This window comes from Culex quinquefasciatus, chromosome 1 (assembly GCF_015732765.1).
Source record: "Culex quinquefasciatus strain JHB chromosome 1, VPISU_Cqui_1.0_pri_paternal, whole genome shotgun sequence".
NCBI classification, from domain to species: domain Eukaryota; kingdom Metazoa; phylum Arthropoda; class Insecta; order Diptera; family Culicidae; genus Culex; species Culex quinquefasciatus.
Genome location: NC_051861.1, coordinates 71,313,783 through 71,334,314, shown reverse-complemented (window position 1 = coordinate 71,334,314; position 20,532 = coordinate 71,313,783). Strand labels below are relative to the sequence as shown.

General features: G+C 37.3%; 1 protein-coding gene across 1 annotated transcript; it reads left to right on the top strand.

The window, feature by feature from the left end:
* The first annotated feature begins 3,782 nt into the window (after window positions 1–3,782).
* LOC6034440 (zinc transporter ZIP1) lies at window positions 3,783–20,105 on the top strand. The gene is made up of 2 exons (XM_001844703.2): window positions 3,783–5,524; window positions 19,331–20,105. The coding sequence occupies exons 1-2, from the start codon at window positions 4,360–4,362 to the stop codon at window positions 19,417–19,419; spliced, it is 1,254 nt and encodes a 417-aa protein (XP_001844755.2). The 5' UTR covers window positions 3,783–4,359; the 3' UTR covers window positions 19,420–20,105.
* Window positions 20,106–20,532: the final 427 nt, after the last annotated feature.

Sequence of the window (20,532 nt, the reverse complement as noted above, 5' to 3'; positions counted from 1 at the left end):
ACGTCGACGGATATGTTTTAAGGCTTATGATATAAAATAATTTTAATGAATGAAGCCCTTCCTACATCACCGTTGATCGGAAGGCACGCCGACGGAGAATTTCTGGAGAATCGCGGTCGAATTAATACTATATTTAAATCCCTAGATAGGTATCTTTCCGCAGCCGGCTGCCTAAGATTTTTAAAATTTCAACCGATAAACAAATTGCTCATGGTCGCATCACCTACCACAGTGAATCCTGACCTCATACCCATCTTACTAACCCCTCAAAACTCATGTGATAATTTGTCGGAGACGCAGTCGATTTGGCGGTCCCATCACTCAAGTATCGGCTAACATTCCCATCCACTTCCCCGTGTCTTACCACTGGTCGTGGCCGGCGTCGGTATTGATCAGCACGATAGGGACCTTTGAAAATTGCGAAGGGGTGATGATTGGTTCCTACTTTTCATCTGTGGTCCACGGAGCAATGTTTGGGGGTCCTGGTCAATAACGAAGTAGCAGCTACGGGTAGACACCAATGCTATGCTATGCTATGCTAATTTGCGGCCTAAAAAGGTGATGAGATACGTGGGTTTTATAGAAAACCTGGATGTGTGGGTATCAAAAGATCGGAAATTTTATGCCCTTTCTGATGCCACATAGGTTGAATTGTAAATTGTGGATCGGTTCAGATGCCAGCGGATTTTCCGACGACGTAATTCCGGGTTGGTACGAAATTCCAACGAAAAATCTATTCTATCGATACAAATACCCCCAAAACGGTTTTATACCCACTCCAAAATATTTATTTAGCAATTCTATTGTAATATATTGACATTTAGTTGAATTAAAAGTTTGCAAAATTAAGTTTAGATAAGTTTTATATAGAATTTCCAGAGTTATATCAACTTTTATACCAAGTAGTTAGTAAACTTAATATTCAATCCAAATTATTTTTTTAATCAGTCAAGGATGCCTATTTGGAGTTGGGAGACTGGATTTATGGCGATTTGTCAACAAATATGTAACATTATTTATGTTAATTTTTCGAAAGGTGTACAAACTTTTTTTGCACCTTTTTTATTTTCGTAATAGTATTTGTTATATAACTTTTTTATAGAAATCATCTTTTCATGAGCTTTTTGTAGCAAAATGTTTGGCATGAGTTTCTGAACAAAACATAGTAACTACTAGGTTCCTGTCAAACTTTAATTTTTTTACATGTTTCATCACAAAATGTGCATAGTGCCCAAGGGGTGTAAATACTTTTTTTACATACTGTAGAAATTTGGTGCCCAAGGGACTTTTATGTAAAATTGGACGTCCGATTTGAATTAAAAAAAAAACGTATTTTTCATCGAAAAACACACCAAATTTTTTGAAACTCCATTTTTCGAATCTACATTAAGCGAATACATACATGTAAATCGGCAAAAATGTCAACCCTTGATACATGAGCACACATTGAAACTTTTTTCAATCAGATTTGTGGGCATAAAAATATACATCTGTTGACAACTGTTGATAACATAAATTTTAAGCTTATGTTTGGCTGTATCGTTGCCGAGATATAGCTATTTAAAGTTTTGTGGTTTGGTTGAGCGTTTTAGCAGAATGCAGAATGTTTTCATAGTATTTAAAGTTATCAGTTTCAAAAAACGGATGCCACGATATCCATACACTGCTTAGACCAAATAGGCTCACAATTTTGGTGAAAACTCGTTAAACCGATCCCGTGTGCATGACAAAGGCCTATTTAAAATAAAGTTTGTTTAAAAAATAGATAAAAATATTTTTATGCTTTTCAGTAAAAAAATCAGTTTTTGATTATTGTATTAAAAAAAAACGAAATTTCAAAATCGAGCTTCGTCACGGTATATGTCTTGAGAGTCTTCACCCCAAATTTCAGTCAATTTGGTCCATCCAATCTCGAGATATCGTGGCACCCGAAAATGAACATGAACTCAGTGTTTTGAGAAAAACGCTCAGAAAGTTTGTCAGTTTGTTTTGCGCATGGCAAAATTTAAAGCCTAAATTGTCTGCTACTATCTTCAGTCATGAAATATCTTCATGAAACTTTCAGGAGTGATTGGAAATCATATTTTAAGTAATCTGGTAAATTTTCTGTAAAATTAAAATTTTGAGATTTTCTACATGTATTCACCTAGAAGGGTCGTTTTTCAATTTAAAACACAAATTTTCAGTTTAAGTTTTCGCGTTTTCTATAACTTTGCAGGGTTATTTTTTAAGAGTGTAACAAGGTTATACAAAATTATAGAGCAGACAATTACAAAAAAAATATAAACATAAGGGGTTTTGGTGTAATCATCACAAGTTGCGATAACTTGTGATGATTACAAGCAAACCCCTTATGTTTATAAAAAAACCTTTTCAAAACTTTTTTTCGTAATATCGCGATGATTTTACAAAAAAAAAACATTTTGAAGAGATTTTTATTTGTTTCTCATCGTTGCGTCGTTCATGTCTGTCGCGGGTTGTGATGAATGGCCATGATCGACACAACCAACTTTTTCAAAACTTTTTTTTTCGTAAAATCGCGATAACTCGTGATTGTTACAAGCAAACCCCTTATGTTTATTATTTTTTTTTTGTTAATTGTCTTCGGAGATGCAAAGAGTACATTAAATTTCCCTAAAAATGACTTGTTCTTAAAAATTTACAGTTATGTAATGAAAATGGGCAGAGTTTTTAAAACTTTTTTGGTGTTGTTCGATGAAAATCGGGCGTCCAATTTTACATAAAAGTCTTTTGGTCACCAAATTCCCATCTCATCACCTTTTCAGGCTGCAAATTTTTGTAAACATGTATTTTTTCGCATGTTCAAAATATGGAAGGGGCCGTTATTTTTTTCACCAACATCAGGCTCGGGTATCAATCTCAACCAATTTCGCTCAAAATTTAAAATAACAAAAAAAAAGTTTTTCGCTTGTGGATCAGGGGGTCATTTTTTCTGGGCACTCTAGTGCACATTTATTGTTTTTGAAAGTAGTTACATGAGTTTTAAAAAGTGATCATTTTATAAAAGGCTGAAAGTATTGAAATGGATCTGGGGGGGCAATGGCTTTTCTGACAGGTTTCTAACCCCCCCCCCCCTCCCCTTAAGAAGGCCACTTGGTTTATACATGATCCCTAGTTCAATCAGAAATGATCAAGGGTTGTTGCGCACCTCGCTGGATCGGAACAAGCTCAAGTACATCGATTACTCGTTGAAGATGGGCCACGGTAGCTTGCAAAGGCTGATCGACAAAAAGACCTACTATCCTGTGAAAGACCTGATGGACACGGTTAGCGAAGTGGACGAAAAGCGCACACTGGGACTGACTAAGGTAAAGATTTTGCATGAGCAGCAGATTTTGGTCATAGTTGGGCAGATAACAGCACGTAAGAGAACTTTGAATTAAATATCTGGAGTTTTTTTTGAAAAGGTCCAATAAACCAAATTTCCAGTTTCTGCTTTTTGGGTGTTTTTAAAACCACATTGAGTCAGGAGTATTAAAAAACACCAAATAATGTAAATTTTCATTAATATTTTTTACTGTGTAACCAACAAATTACTAGTTAAATATAAACATAAAGGTCAATCGGTCATATTTTCTCTTCCAACCCGACGATGAACCATTCGTGATACTGCCCGGTATCTGAATGCGTGCCCCAGGTCGTGACTAGATAAAGCTTTCACGTACGCCAGATAGCCATCAGATTTAGTAGAGCTGATGCGCCCACCCACAACAAGTACCTCGCTAATATAAAACCAGTTTGCAGACAGTTCAATACGTGTCATTATCGCCCAGAGTCCAGAGCGCGATGCTAAGTGACATATTTTAAGCCAAATTGTTGCTGCTGCTGCCCAGGTTAACATCGTTGAAGTTTGGAGCCCTCGGGGAGTAAGATAGAGAAGACTACAAAGCAAACTACCTGCGCAACGGACGATTTGGAGTGTTCGCAAACACACAGGGAGAGCGCAGCCGTCAACGGATTGTAGCCTGCGGCAGTAACGACGAACGGACAAACTGAAGGAGTTCGTCATACGATCAACAATCCATCACTTGAACGACGCCGTTTACCTGTCTTGAGCCAACGAGAGAGCGAGAAGGAGAGGCGGCAAAATTACTCTCGCATGTCGCAGGTGTTACCTGGTGGGCTCTATAAGACGCTAATACTCTTACTTGCTCTGGTTAGTCTGTTTTTGAGCTCGGAGTACGGTGGTGGTGAACGGTGATCGCGTCTTCGTTGAGTGCCTGGGTATTTCCGAAGGGACTGAGCGACTGTGAAGAGAGTGAAGGTGCCAATCTGAGGGCGACAAGGGGCCTTTTGGACAAAGGAAGAATAATAAGTTTATAGTTGGACTTTGCAATCATGGAGGTGAATAGCACGACACTGGTGAACCTGCTGGGAGTGGGAAGAGCCGATGATCACGACCATGACCATGATCACGACGACCACGAGGAAGATGAAACAGAGTCGATTGTGTTTGCCAAATGTACTGCAATGTTCGTCCTATTTTTCGTTAGTATGGTATGTGGAATGGCTCCTTTCAAATTGGCTCAATGGTTCAAGTGGACGGATAAAGCTGCCGATGCAAAAGCAACTTTGCTGGTATCGTTACTACTTTCGTTTGGTGGGGGAGCCCTGCTATGTACTACCTTCCAACATCTGCTACCGGAAATCAACGAAACAATCCTTCATTTGACGGAAGCTGGACTTATGCCCCAGCTGAGCTTTAGCTTGGGAGAATTTTTGATGTGCGCTGGTTTCTTCATCATCTATTTCGTGGAAGAACTAGTGCACCTTTATCTTCATCGGCATGAGCGCAAAATGAATGACGCCAAAATTAACGAGCTGGAAGTGGCGGGAGGAGCCATTATGAGAGGCACCCATGCAAGAGAAAGCATTATCATGCGCAAGAAAAACAGCGAAATTCGCAACGGAAGCATCTCTACAGCAGATCTAATCTCAAACGACTTGGAGAACCAGAAGCGGGGAATCGCAACGGAAACGGAAGTGGTTCGCAGCAGCTCGCAACATCCACACGACCATCACGTTCATCACCACTTACCACCCACTGATATTGACGACGGAAATTTGGTCTCTTCGATTCGCGGTTTGTTGATCGTTTTGGCGTTATCGGTTCATGAACTCTTCGAGGGACTCGCCGTTGGCCTCGAGGGATCCACCTCTACAGTTTGGCTTATGTTTGGCGCCGTTTCTGCGCACAAGTTTGTGATCGCGTTCTGCGTGGGAGTTGAACTCATCGTGGCCCGAACCAAGTTCTGGCTAGCCGTTGCCTACATCTTCACCTACTCCGTGGTCAGTCCGATGGGAATCGGCATTGGAATTCTGCTGAGCAACGGAAGCGCCTCGGATAGCACCCAGGTGGTGTCGGTCGTCCTGCAGGGACTTGCATCCGGCACGCTGCTGTATGTAATCTTCTTCGAAGTTCTGTCCAAAGAACGCTCCGGACTGTGGCAATATCTGGCCGTATTTGTCGGATTCTTCTTCATGTTCGGCATTAAGTTCCTAAGTGAGTAGAGAGTTGTTGCTCTATTTTTTTTCTTTCTCTTCAAAGATAAATACTGTCTTGAGCACGTACCAAACGGTACTCTTGCGTGCATTGCATAATTTATTGGTAATTTGTTCATGCAACTGTGATTAGTTTAAGTAATGTAATCAGTTGATTGGTTTGTAAGCTAAAGGGCACAAAAGCATAATTTATTCATCGATAGAATAGCGCCACAGGTAGGCCATCGTGCCTGCATCTTCGAAATATATACACTAGGGTGGGTCATTTTTTTCGAAAGTGCTCGGATTCGGCTGAAATAAAGACCATCTTGTAAAGGGTACCCATAGGGACTCTCATACCAAATTTGAGCTCATTTGGTTGAAAACTGGCTTGTCGCTCGGGGGTTAAAGTTTACATGGAAATTACTATGGGAAATGCGTGATTTTACTTCAAACGCTCCTACAAGCTAAGCGACAAACTTTAGCCCACACTTACACTAGGTAGCCGTGTCGGGGGCGTCGCCGGATGTTTCGGCTTTGCGCAAGCTCAGGGTTGAACGGATGACCATGAACCCTTAGAGAAAAATGTTCCTTGGAACACCCCCGACACGGCTACCTAGTGTAAGTGTGGGCTAAAGTTTGTCGCTTAGCTTGTAGGAGCGTTTGAAGTAAAATCACGCATTTCCCATAGTAATTTCCATGTAAACTTTAACCCCCGAGCGACAAGCCAGTTTTCAACCAAATGAGCTCAAATTTGGTATGAGAGTCCCTATGGGTACCCTCTACAAGATGGTCTTTATTTCAGCCGAATCCGAGCACTTTCGAAAAAAATGACCCACCCTAATATACACGCAGAAATCATTATTTAAAATAAACAATGCCGTCATCTGAAGCGAATTGAGACAGAAATTTTGAGAGTAATACAATTTAAATTTAAAAATTGATGATCAGATTGTACAGCTTTCTATCTGTGAAACCGAAACCAAAAAACCATACTTTTAAAACAAAAGTGGTAAAACAGCAGTGCCAACTTGCCCCATTTGACGGTACCTAAACTTAATCTAACCTCTCCAAGTACCACCACGTTTCTGGTCAGTTTGCATCGGAAACGTGAGCAAGTGACGATTTCAAATAAACACCGCAAACAGGTTTTCCGATAAATGGCATCAGCGTCCTACCGCCCGTCGCCACGCCGTCATCGCATTGCGACTCATTTCACCGAGGTCTTCTTCGTCAAATATTTTCGCAAGCTAACGTAGTTTTGTTTTGTTTACACTCTGTTTTATTCTTGGAATTTCTCTGATGGTGGGTCAGTGGGATCTGATTTTGGTCGGTTGGTTGTATAAATTGGATTAGAGAGATAGAATAAATGTTGGTTTGTTTGATTTTCAAACCGTCCAAGATGCATGAACCAATTTCAAACACTTATTTTTTGCGCCTAACAAATCATAACGAGCAATATACCAAACAAAAATAAAAGGTTAATTCCCGTACCCGCAGAATTGCAGAATTTCTGCAGCTTCTAAAATTAACTTTTTCGCAGCGCGTTTCCTTACATTTTTGACAAAATTCTGCAAGTGCGCAATAAAGGATGTTTACACGAGAAGCTAACCAAAGAGAAAAAAACTATCTGCAGAAAAGTACGGGAACGGGTTTACTGGTACTTCTGCTTCTCTCGCTGAATTTCCAGAATGGGTCCACGTGGTTTATCAATGGTTCCTTTTTTTCTACATACTTATGTAGATTTGTTAATGGTCAAGCTCGTACATTATCATTTTTTGATAAATTTACCTTTTATTGCTGTATCAGCCCGAAATTTTAAAATTAAATTGGGTTCGGTAGGCCCAATATAAGGACTTACACCATAGAGTTATCTACGTGCGCATGTATTGCGTGTACGTACACGAAAAAGATTGAGGTTAAATTTTGTACCAGCCAGCAAAACAAACGGTGTGCTGGTGTGCGTGAGATCGGCCTTAGATAACTCTATACTCACTATGTGCTTAAACATAAATTCGAAAACCTTTTAGGGGGGTGAATCAAATGAACAACATTCGCTTACATTTTTTGTACGCCATTTTTACAAATGATTAGCGTTGATCACAGTTCAAGGAAACGATCAAAAAAGGTTCAGAAGAGCGGAAAACACCGGAAACATAAACATGCGGTCCGAAGTGATACTTACCACCGAGACGCGATGGTTTGACTAGCTGATGTTAAAATGTGATATGTTGCTAGAAAATCATGAATTTTTGGTTGCTTTTGAATTACCACTGCTAAGAAAAATATTAGAACAATATTTAAGTTATGAATCCTAAAGTGCAGATCAGGAAGATAGGTCCTTGACCTATATCTTCGGATACGAATACGTCACAGTGACTCAACTATTTTTTCCTAAACTTGATGCTTAAGCTGAACTGACGGCGTTTCCAACAACTGGTTCCAACCGTACTTCAGGTTTTGTTTTGCTTCCACTTCCACCGTCGCTGAGTTGTTTGCATGTTTTGCGGCGTCGGTCGCCTGGCTTCGCTCCAACAAAACGGTTCACATGTCTTGCGTAGCCTTGATCGCTGGTTTTATTAATGAAAATAAAAGAACGCCAAACGCACGTGAGCGGCGAACATGTTGATGAAAATGAAAATAATCGAAAGCAAACCGAGAGCTCGCGTGTGGTTTCGCCATACAATCATCTTTACCTCCCATTGCAATGCGCATGTTTTCATGGGCTAAAACTGGTCCCCGAAAATGATCCACTTAAATGTGATTTAAGCCTGAAACATTGAGTCATGCCCGGTAAACGTTCTACTTTGTTGGGTGCACTGCAAGCACGGCACAACTCTTTGACATTTCCAATGGGTGCACGCAGACTGTGTAACTTGTGTCGTTGGAGCCGAGATCGGACGAAGCTGAACCAGCTTTTTGTAAAAATAATCATCGCATGGATTGCTAAGATTCTAAGATTAATTCTCTCTAGATAAGAATTTGGACTCATAGCAACTTTACGTACAGTAGGTGTAGGATCTGCTCTAAGCTAGCAGAACGGATATTGTTATGCATTTGGATTAACCGTGACTGTGAGTGTAGTTGCTTTTGTGTCATAAGATGCAGTACCAAATTAAAGCTAGCTCGAGAAAAGCTTGATTCGTTCGCAGCTTTAAAGTTCAAAACAAGTTGGGCATTCCTTCGAGAAACCTGTTTGGCACTACGCCGCGCTCAATGAGTGCAAAACCGCTTACTTCTCTATGATGATTGGTGAGTCAGCACCGCTCCCTGCTCCACACTCCACCCTATGATTCTCAGAATCTCGTCTTGTATTTCCTTTCTCACCTAGGTTGTTGTTTTTTGTTGCTATTGTTTTCCCAAGGCAACCTTGTTCAAGAACCCAAGTCCATACCGTTCATGCTTGCTTGGTTGATGGTTTCTTGGAAAGCAAGTTCCACGAGCGCGCGCAGTTGAATTAAACCAAAGTAGGAGCGTCCAACGGTTTGCACCTCACAAAGCTTTCCAATTTAGCTTCAAGGAGCTCGTTAATAATAACTTATAGCAGGGCGACCTGTCCTGCACGTCGAGAACATAACTCGCCTGAGATGTTTTTTTTTGCGATCGATCGATCACAAGGCTGTTTTGTGTTGTATGTTATTGATTTCGTTCGACGCCGCGACTTGATTCGCAAATTTCTCGATCAAATAAACCACGCGCGATGCCGCCCTCATGGTCGCCGATGACGAGCTTGACGATAAACGCTTTCACCAACAATGTATTTTACTCCACATAGAATTAATAACAAAATAGGCTTAAGCTCGCGTCAGTCATCGTCGTAGGTTTGTTTGAATTTTGATAGGCTGGAAGCTGTAGACCTGTATACATCCACAGTAAATTTATGTCACAGTTTTCCGGTGCGGAACAATTTATAATGGGAGATTTTGGTAATGTTTAACTTATTTAGAGTGGCGTAGCAACATTGTGCACTTGAAATGTTAAGATTTGATAAAGCCATATTTGCTGCTTTAGACTATTTAACTTTGATTACATTGTCTGGGAAAGAGTTTTGCTGTATGGTAAACGGCTTGAAAGAAGTTATCTTTTCCTAATGGATATATTTATTTGAGTTATTTAAATTATTCTTCCGAAAATGAAAATACCAGCAGTCAGTTGCCCTGACCCCTCTTTGATTTACTTGAAACTCTATTATATCATTTAGCACAAAAAATTTCATTTTAAAATTTCCTGTTTTTTCTAACTTTGCAGGGTTATTTTTTAGAGTGTAACAATGGTCTACAAAGTTGTAGAGCAGACAATTACAAAAATTTTTATATACAGACATAAGGGGTTTGCTTATTAACATCACAACGTTACTTAATCCACCCTTAGGTGGTTGGCGCCTTCCTCACATTTAAAGGGTGCTATCCAAAATGCAAAAAGTGCGTAAAAAACACTTAATTGCATATAACTTTTGATAGGGTTGTCAGATCTTCAATGTTTTGGACGTTTTGGAAAGGTCTTTTGAATACCTATCCAACGATAGGTCGCATGAGAGATCCGGACAACGTTTTCATGAACATATCTGAGATCCGGCCTCCAAAAAGCGTACAAATAACACTTAAGTGCTTATAACTTTTGATAGATTTGTCAGATCTTCAATGTCTTGAACGCGCTGGAAAGGTCTTTTAAATACCTTTCTGAAAATGTATAGCATGACGGGTTTTCTTACAAAAACCACCCTTTTTACAATCTTCCGGACTTTTGTTAAAATCGTTTTTTAAGCATAACTTTTGAAGTACTTAACTAAACTGCATGATTTTTAATAGCGACTTATGGGACCCCAAGACGGATCGAATGAGGCCAAAACGGACAAAATCGGTTCAGCCAATGTCGAGATAATCGAGTGACAACCACACACACAGACAGGCTCAGAATTTGATTCTGAGTCGATAGGTATACATGAAGGTGGGTCTAGGAGGTCTAATTGAGAAGTTCATTTTTCGAGTGATTTTATAGCCTTTCCTCAGTAACGTGAGGAAGGCAAAAAAGGCGGAGGGTTTAAAACTGTTTTGATGCTGATTAGAGAACCAAATTACCCTTTAGAAAAAAATTTCAATTTCGTGTGAGTTGGCAGAGAATGAATCATTAATATCACTGATAACACCGACCAACAAAATTTCTGCGCAGGCTCAACTCGAGGGGAAGCATGATTTTTGGGGCCCCCAGAAACATGTGCACTTTGGTTGGTTTTTCGTCAAAGTTTGTCAGTGTAATTAAAAAGTTTTTAACAATTTTTACACCAATTAAAATATGAGTGAATTCATTTTTTTAAAAAAGGCTAATGCTGACATTTTCATAAAAGAATCTACTCGACACTTTGTATTGTGTAAATATTTAAAATTTACTTCAAACACATTCAAGTTGCTGCCGTTGTCCACTATTGTTCCACGAATCGATAACTATCGGTTGGGCAGATCTGGCCTAAGCTTTTGTATCAAGAGCGTGCAATTGCTTGACACTTCACAAATCGTTCAAGTAGTGTCAATATAGATTCAAGTGCCATTAGGTTGAAGGTATAATTTCCTGTGGTGTATCTGTAACCGTTTTTTGTGTTTTTTGGATGGAAAAACTTGAAGGAATTAGTTTTAGAACTTTTTATATTGTGGTTCATTTATTGATTCATCTGTTTAAATATTTTTGGAGTAAACACTTTGAAATGGCTAGCTAGACTACTTGTGAGTAAAAGAAACACATTCTCTTTACTGCTAATTAATCAACTGATCTAACTAATGTGAAGTAATTTGTTTGTTAAGCTATGTGTTTTCTTCAGCTGTAGCAAGCTGAACCCTGCATCAAGTGAGATGTGCGTGAAATCCAGTACATCACTCAAGCTGAAAATCTCGGTGATAGGTATACTTGGATACCAACAATTTATCATTATTATTAAAATGTTAAGGTACACAGCAACCAAAGAAGGTGTTATCTTTCCAAAATTGTCAAATTTGTATACGGACCCACTTCTTCGACAATGCGATTGTTTAAAAAAAATTAAACTTTGTTGTAAATTATTTTGTAGAAAGTAATTTTGGGGATGAATCAAGAATTATATCGATAGTACCCGTAGTTTTGAAGACACTAAAATGTCTGTAACAAACATTTTGGTGTAAAAAGCTCTGGTTGATGTGCACCGTTAAAAAGAGATTTTTATAAGCCATTTGTTTCAAAGTGATTTGCTCCTACAACGTTGTGTTCATTCAATAAAATCAGATTCAAATTGAATACGGATTTTCATTCAGCTAAATAAAATCAACCAGTGATATGCACATAAATTATCACACCATTACTGGAATCAGCAAAACCAGTAATGGAGTAACAGTTACCGAGGGGGAGCTGCTCAAGCTGACAGCATCTGTCGGACAAATAAGGTGGATGCAATTATATAAACCACTAACAACGTGCTTCCATAGAGACATCCCCCGCGTGTCAACTGTCGTGTGACCTGGAAGCAAAGCCGGGCCGGTTCTGACCATTGATCAATTGTGATTCTTTCACTGACAGGCTCACGTTCGTTAATTTTACTTGCGCTACGATGAGATGATGATGACAGGCCAGCTCGTCATGTCTGACTCATCGCAGACGTTGTCGTCGGGATGCCCCGGAGGAAAATTGTAATATGTATGCATAGCGATTTTTCCTGTTCAACACATTCACATGACGAGTGTGTGTGCATGTTGGTTTATCGAACTGATGCAGTCTTTAAATGTATTTTTGTAATATTAATTACATCAGACCACTGATGATGGATGTTTTAATCAAATTCATTTACGATTCAGTAACAACTGTACTGTTTTTATTTCTGCTTTTTATACTTCTGCCTATATATAATCAAGGAAGTTGTGGTCCTTTTAAAACTAAACCTAATCCATCACATATTGCTTAACGTCTTTGAAGGTTACAAAGATTTTAAAGTAGATAAAAGCATGACAAATCAATCTAGTAATAAGTACATTCTGCCCATCATCGAAAAAATGGCTAATATGCCATTTGGACAAAATTGAGTTTATCGTGCTAACTTGTGCTTTGTTGTCTAAATAATCCCCTTAAAACTTGATTTTTTTTTTCAAAATAATGTTTTTAAGGACCAAAAAAAAAATGGCTATTATGCCAAATAAATTAAAAATTAGCTAGTATTCATTTACAATAGTTTTTTTAATATTTGGAACTATTATTTCACGAATATTTTGACTTGAGACTTGAAAGACATTACTTACCGTCATCTGATACCAATTTGGATACGTAGGGGCGAATAGGGACAGCTGTACTAGCCTTGCTTATAATTAATAAAAATGCAAACACAACACAACGTAAAAAGAGCACTGATTTCAAATACACTAAGAACTGCTATCAAAATTTTGGCTGTAGCCCCATTCACCCCAGTTGAGGGTAATGGCTATGTTTTGGTACATAACAGAACAATATTATCGCTTTATAGATGCAAATTTTACATTTGAATAATTGTAATTCCCCTTATATTGGTACAATGTAGTTAGTAAAGGAGAATTCAATTGTTGAAATAAAACCAATATTTTTTAGGATTAATTTTGGTGACTTTGCCGTATGGTGCTGATCGCGAGCTATAATTTTCCGCAGGGCTGCGGAGCCTGGTAGATTTCAAAGCGACTCTGACTCCAACTTCGGCTTCTCATAACTCCGACTCCCGCTCTTCAGGGTTCTCTCTCCTATGACCAAGTTAGAGGACATGAACATATGCCCGACGCCCGACACTCTTTTCTATTGTTCTGAATCGCACTAAGCTTTTTCCGCATTCTGCCCTAGGGTTCCGTGGCCATATTGTGCCGTTTTGCGACCTGCCTTCCTTGTGTCACCTGTCCCCTACAAGAAACCTATCCTTCAGATTCCGGATTAGATGCGCTAAAGCTGTTGCAACGCGTTAAAAAATACTAACAAATGTCACACATTAGCCAAAATGTTTCGCCAAAAGGCAAATTTTAACCGCAGAATAAACGAAAAATTGGCTACTTTGATTAACCCCATCCCGCCCAGAGCAAAATCGAGATTATTACGTATTTCCCCATTACTCGTAACTGGATCGACCAAATTGAATGAAATTTAAATGGATATAAGCTAACATTCTATATAAACTAAAGCATGTTGAACCAGGTTGAAAAAATGCATAGTTGCAGAGAAATTTAATTTTGAAGACAAAAATTAGTTGTGCTCTGGAGTAACCACAGGAGTTAGTTAAATAGTGTTAAATAGTGTTTTTAACAACGCACACCTCAAATAAACAAAATCATTGTTATCGGCCAAACATATAAGTGCTACACGAATGGTTTTACGTAATTACTTCTTAAGTTTATGTGAATTTGAAGAAATTACACACCAAAACACAAAACCGCGTTTTTCTCGAAACAGCAGTCATGGCATAATAGCCAAATTTTCAATGATGGGCATCATTGCTGAATAATTATTGTGGTTTGGTTGAGCGTTTTAGCAGAATGCATTACTGTGAATACAAAGAGACGAGTTGTTCCTTTTAATTCCGCTATATATTATATAATATATAATATATAGCGGAATTAAAAGGAACAACTCGTCTCTTTGTATTCACAAATAATTATTGTTTCTTGAAAAATAATGGGCTTCCTGCATTAAAAAAAGACAGTGAATATCTACAAAAAAAAGTTACTAATTTCCTTCGATAGGTTTTTCAGATCTTCAATATTTCTGGCTCATCGAAAAGGGCTTTTGATTACTCAATCAATGATAGTTCGCATGATAGATCTGGGCAATATTTTTAGCAAATTATCTCAGAGTCGGTTTCAAAAAAGTCTATAAATAACACTTAAGTGCTTATAGCTTTTGATAGGGTTGTCAAATCTTCAATGTTTTGGACTTGTTCGAAAGGTATTTTAAATACCCTTCTAAAATTGTATAACATGAAATGAATAACACGAAATGTATAACATGAAATGTATAACGTGACATTCTTACAAAAACCATCGTTTTTACAATCTTTCGGACTTTAATCAAAAGCATTACTAAACTTTATTTTCAATAGCGACTTAAGGGGCCCAAGACGAATCGATTGTGATCAAAATGGTTAAAATCGCTTCAACCAGTGCTGATATAACCGAGTGCATATTTTATGTGCACATCCCTACACGGACATTTGCTCAGAATTTGATTCTGAGTCGATATGTATACGTGAAGGTGGGTCTAGGTCTAGTCTATTATCGCTTCCAAATGCTAGTCAATTAACCCTTTCGAGCAACTAAACAAATGTCCACTTCGCTTGCTGACATTTGGAGCATTAGCAAATAAATGCGCAAATGTTGGCTTTACGTGACTGTGCCGTAGAAATAATTAAGCGGTGTCTTGGAGTGTGTGTGTCTGTCAATCTGTGTTCATCTCTTTGGCTTTCTGCTAGAGATGGCTTTCGGAAGATGTTCCACACAAGCACGTTTTCACCTTTTATATTGACTGTGCTCGATTACACGATTGAATGACGCCTAATTGAGTGATTATTGTACTGACATTTAGAAAATTTGTTTGCACTTTATTTGGCGTCATTTGTTTCGCCGCAATGTTTAGTTCCGGGAAGAAATCGATTTTATGTTTTTTCTTTAAAGTAAATTGATTTTATTGTATATTTTAAAATATGATTGGAAATCAACACGTTAATTTTGAAACATTGCACAATTAAAATGTTTAAATATATAATATATATAATCGCTATTATTGTATTATGTCATTGTGGTTATTATTTCATTTTCAACGGAATTTGTGCTTCACCATGTATCATGATGTACGATGGGGAAAAACGCTCGCGTGCTTCCTTTATGAATGCTTAGGTCGAATAGTGGTGAGGTGATTTAAAAAAAAAAAAAAAATAACTAAGATTGCTGTTCTGAAAAAGCAAAATAAATAAATAAGTGAAATTACTTTTTGAACATTTTTATTTAAATAAAAGTTAGACGCGTTTTCAAATGCACGATCCGGATGATGCTACAAAAGTTTTGCAAGACATTCAAGTGTGACATACTGCGAAAGCAGCATTAAAAAGCATTAATGCCGCATTGTGTGTGACAACTGGCTCTAAACAACGTACAATGTGTGCACTTAAATTGTTGCGATAGTTTTAGCCGTTTTTTTTCTCAGCAGATATATGTTCACCTCGCAAAAACTCCATCACAGATTTGCGATTGTTTCAGCAAAATTGCTATTTTTGACTACGGATACCCAGCAGTACGTGCGTGAATGTCTGTTTATTTTCTGTGGTACGTGACAAAAATGGCAGAACAGAACCCGGTGAAGTTATCCACAGAAATTCAATCATCTCATTGTGACCACTTCAAGCCAGCTGGGAAACTGATATGTGGTTGGACTGAAGGTATGCACACAGCTGAGTTATAGAGACTGACAGATTTGGCTTTAAAAAGGAAGCAAAAAATAAAATCTAAAGATAGATGAGTCGCTATTCCTTTAAAATAATAATTATAAACAAAACACGTGCAAGCACACTCACCGTCGTTTGTCTGCTAAACTAGCCAATTGACGTAAAGTATTGACGAAAAATGTGTGAGAAAATTAACAATTCTTTTTCGCTTTACACGTTCAATCTTGGCGGTTGGCGTATCGATGAAAATAAGGCCCCTGCCCAAACCCCTTTTCTCTCTCCTATTGCATTTGGGGACCGATCGTTGACGTCTGCTGACGCGAACCATCATAGCCGTAGCCTTATTTAATGTTTTTGTCAGTTTATTCGCGCCAATTTTCATTGATATGCAAATTGATTGAAGTCATGCGATATAATTTTAATTTGTTCTTCGAATTATCAAACGATGCGACGGAGGGGCTGATTTTGGCACAGTTCTAATTGGCTCCGATGTTGAACTGCTGCAAATCTGTTTATTGTAGCGCAGAAAAAATGCAAAACACTTTGAACATTTGATTTATCGCATAAAGTAATTCTTCACTAATTATCATACTCTCTACTAAATTGTTTGTTTTCTGAAAATTTTGATGCGTACAAATTTAAATGAAAAAATCGTTGATTGAGACAAACTATGGCTAAATATGAGCAATCTATGTAAAAGGGAGTAAAGTTTGATTGCCATTCAAATTAATGGAACCAAAAGCTGATGAAAAAAAAATTGATTCGATTATTTGATAATCGAGTCTGGACTATATTATTTTTTAAGTAATAATGTAATACTTCATTGCAATTTTTTGTTCCTCTTTTCACATTTTCGGCTTTAAAGTAACCAACATCATTTTGTAAAATTTAAAAAAATGAATTATTTCGGGAAAACAATATATTTAAGCGAAATACAAACCATAATCCTTCCTTTTATTATATTTGTCTCAATCCTTTCCCGTTAGAAACAGCTGACCGCGTACGGATCACGTTCCTAGTAGAGGAAATTATGCTTTACGACATTAAAACATGTTGTCACATAAACGACACAATATTTACGTTTCTTCCGCACGCAATCGGTGGTTGAACCTTAAAAGAAGGCACGTCCTATTGTTGAACATAGCTTGCCCGTTGTGTTATGTCTTCACCTATAAAGAGAGTTTAGCGCAGGGGTGCTCAAAGTTTTTGGAGGCCGTACCAAATTTGAAGCTCAAATGAGCTTACGGGCCAAATTTACAAAAAAAAGACATTATTAAAAAAAAATACGTTATTTGAATGTTAAAGACTAGAAAATACATCTATCAGCAAGTTTTTTTTGCACTTTCTCTTATTTTTCCAACATTTTTGTTAATTAAAAATAATAGAAAACACAAAATGGTATTTTTTTAAAGGTATTGTTGTTTTTATTGTTTAAGGGTCACTTACCACACATAACATTCGGATGCCTAGAAATGAGCAGAAACTTGCAACAGAGACCACAAAAGACCCGGGGGTCGTTAAAGTGGATTGCTGTGTGAGTACAATAAAATTTTAAAGTTGTTTTTTTCACATTTTGAGAATGGGGACATGTAATCTGCATAATTTATGTTAAATTAAGGCCGTTTCAAATATTTTTTGAAGTTTATGTCCCTTGACTCTGACCAAAGTCGAGGGGGGGGGGGGGAGGCAAAAAAAGTTTAAAAATTGAATTTACGAGTCACGGTTTTAGCATTAGAAAAAAGTGTTTAAAATGCATTATACACAGAAATAAATATTCCTGTAAATTTCCACTATTTATCATGTACCAAAAGGTATCATGATAAATGATGTATATTTACATTAGGTTCGTTGAAAATTTACATTAGATTCATTGGAAATTTTCATTTGTTTTGAAAATTTACACTAGTATTGGAAATTTACATTAGTTTAAATCAACTAATTCTGATTGGCCAATGGGAATGATAAGCTCGACTTGGATTGCAGTAGGAAAAGGGTGTGGCCTATGTTCTATTCTATATTCTAACATGCCAAATATGATAATCAAGCAGAAAAAGGCGTTGTAGATTGTTTTCAGTTGATTTTACTTTTATTTTAAATTTTTCTGAAAAAAATATTTTTTTGGCCCCCTGATTTTTTGGACCAGTTTTGGAGGGGGGGTCATAAACTTTGAAAAATATTTGTAACGGTCTAAGTGTGACCATTAAAAAATCGTTGATAGCCAGAATTTTAACATTTCAATGAAAAAAATGTTAGAAAATGTGTTAAGCCGTAAAGTTGATTTGCAATCATTATTTTCAAAAAATGTAAATATATTCGTAAAAAAATCATTTTAGCAAAAAAACATTTATTCATAAAAAAATCACTAAAATCCTAATTATTTTTGAGTAAATGATTCTAAACGCAGAGGAATGTATTTTTAATTGCTTTCAGCCGGTTGCACTTAAGTTCTTGATATTTTGAAGTTTTATGAACACATATTTTTGCACATGATTTTTCGAGTAAATTTCTAATAATGGGGGAGGGGAGGGTTGTAAAAAAGCTTTTTACAAAACTTGCGACCTCGGATATTTACTAGTTTTACTTATATTGAAACTTGTGAAATTTACAGATTGTCAAGGGAAACAGATTGGCCAATGTTTGCCAGATCCAAACGCGCTGAACACAAACCGCTCTTTACGCCCAGCAAAACTGGCAGTGTTGCAAGCGCAAAACATACTTTGCCAGTGCCGATTTATTTTGCATCGACCAATCTGTTTCCCTTGACAATCTGTAGTGAAATTGTGTTCTAAAATGGGGATCAAAAATTGAAAAATCATTAGTTTTTATCAACAAAAAATAAAAAAAAGATTTGCTTAAAAAAATTCAAAATAAAACATAATATTGAAAAAGTATAAAATCACTTGACAGGTGATCAATTGGCCATATTACATGATTATTCAAAATGGGCCCGCGGGCCACACTTTGGTCACCCCTGGTTTAGCGTCCGTTCCTTGTCTGTGTTTAATTCAACCATTTAATTTAAAAACCGGCGCCAGGTGAGGTGATACCAGCCAGCAATTTGGTGTTTGGTTCTAGGGATTGGGGTCATTTATAAACATTTTAATGTTTTTCTAGTTTCGTAAAGGACCGACACCGTGATAGAGGGTGGTCAATTCTAATAATGTTCTGGCAAGCTGTCGTGAAGACTCATAAAATTGTCTAAATTTATGCATTTAATTTGAGATACAAATGAGATTAATTTCAAGCCATAATTGACTTTGCAGCTTTTATCGTTAGTGTGTCAAGACAGTATTGTTGTACTGAAAACAATTTGTAAAAGTGATTTTATTTCGAGATTCCAATCAGGCACCTCCATTGAATGTGTTTGGTGGAGACGCATGGTTACTTATTGATCTATAATTAATCTTTTATTTCTTTCAATTTCAGCTGGACATGGACACAGTCACAGTCACGCAGTTGTCGGCGGAGGAGACGATCATGATCATGACCACGACCACGATCACGATAGCCACTAGTGCTGGGCTCGGCTTTTCTTTCAATGGCAGAAAAGTTTGTAGTTTAGTAGTTAGAGCTATTAGAGCATATACGAGCCTTTCGTCAATCATTGTTCGCAGTCTAAGAAAAAAAAGTGCATGAGGTGTTATGGATGAAGATAGGAGCAATGCAGAAGTGAGAAGGGGTGTTTCTACACTGTTGACATTCCGGAGATTCAAACGAGTGTGGTATATACCAGAGAGCAGCAGTAAAACGAAGCTAAACAGTATTTGTGGCCGGCGTCCGAAACTCTTTGCAGCTGTGATAGTGAAAAACGAGGAGAGTTATATTTAAACAAGTAGACATTTCTTATAATTTTTATAATAGTCTGTTTAGGAAGCGTGAAACCAGCATAGGATTTTATCAATAATGAAGCCTAAACTATGCACATCGAGCTTTTCAAATAGAGAAAATTAAACAATTCCAGAGTTTTTTAATAGGTCCTATAAACATATGAAAGACAATAGTTTATAGGACCTTTAAAATAAAACTCTAGAATTGTTCAAAGCTTCATTTGAAAAGCTCAGTTACTGTGGGCTCAAGTGTCGTAATGATATACTTAATTTTTAAATCCAAAAAGACTTCAATTTTATGATCAATACATGTAATAGCATCTGTTAAGTGCCTTATTTGTAACAAGAATAGAATAAAATCAGTGCCAAATCAATTATTTTTTAAAATTATTTTATGATAGAAAGAAACTTTCATACTTGAAAACGAAACTAGATTCATCAAAATCTAGATTCCAATCTGGATGGACAATGACAACATTATCTTAGCTTTTTCAATTCATTTTGTAATTTTTCAAAAAAATGTGTCCAGAAAGCTAGCTTACCCAGCTCATCAAGGAAAGTGAAGCAATAATATGGGCGGTTTGATTTTGCTTGATTGATGAATATTCCCTGACTAAAACCGAGCTAATTTAACAAAAATCAGCCCTATCTAACTCATTCCAGTGCACGCTAGTGATTAAGATAACGACTGTCCATGATCCATATGCAAAATGTTGTCTGCGGTCTGCTGTTCCTAAAAACATAATAGTTTTTTTTCTCGATATTTTTTTCTCTAATGCCAAGAGCTGTTAGCTAGGCGTA

Coding starts and splice junctions, on each gene's coding strand:
- LOC6034440 (XM_001844703.2), top strand. CDS start 4,360: ATGGAGGTGAATAGCACGACACTGGTGAACCTGCTGGGAGTGGGAAGA. Junction 5,525..19,330: donor GTTCGGCATTAAGTTCCTAA/GTGAGTAGAGAG, acceptor TTTCAATTTCAG/CTGGACATGGACACAGTCAC.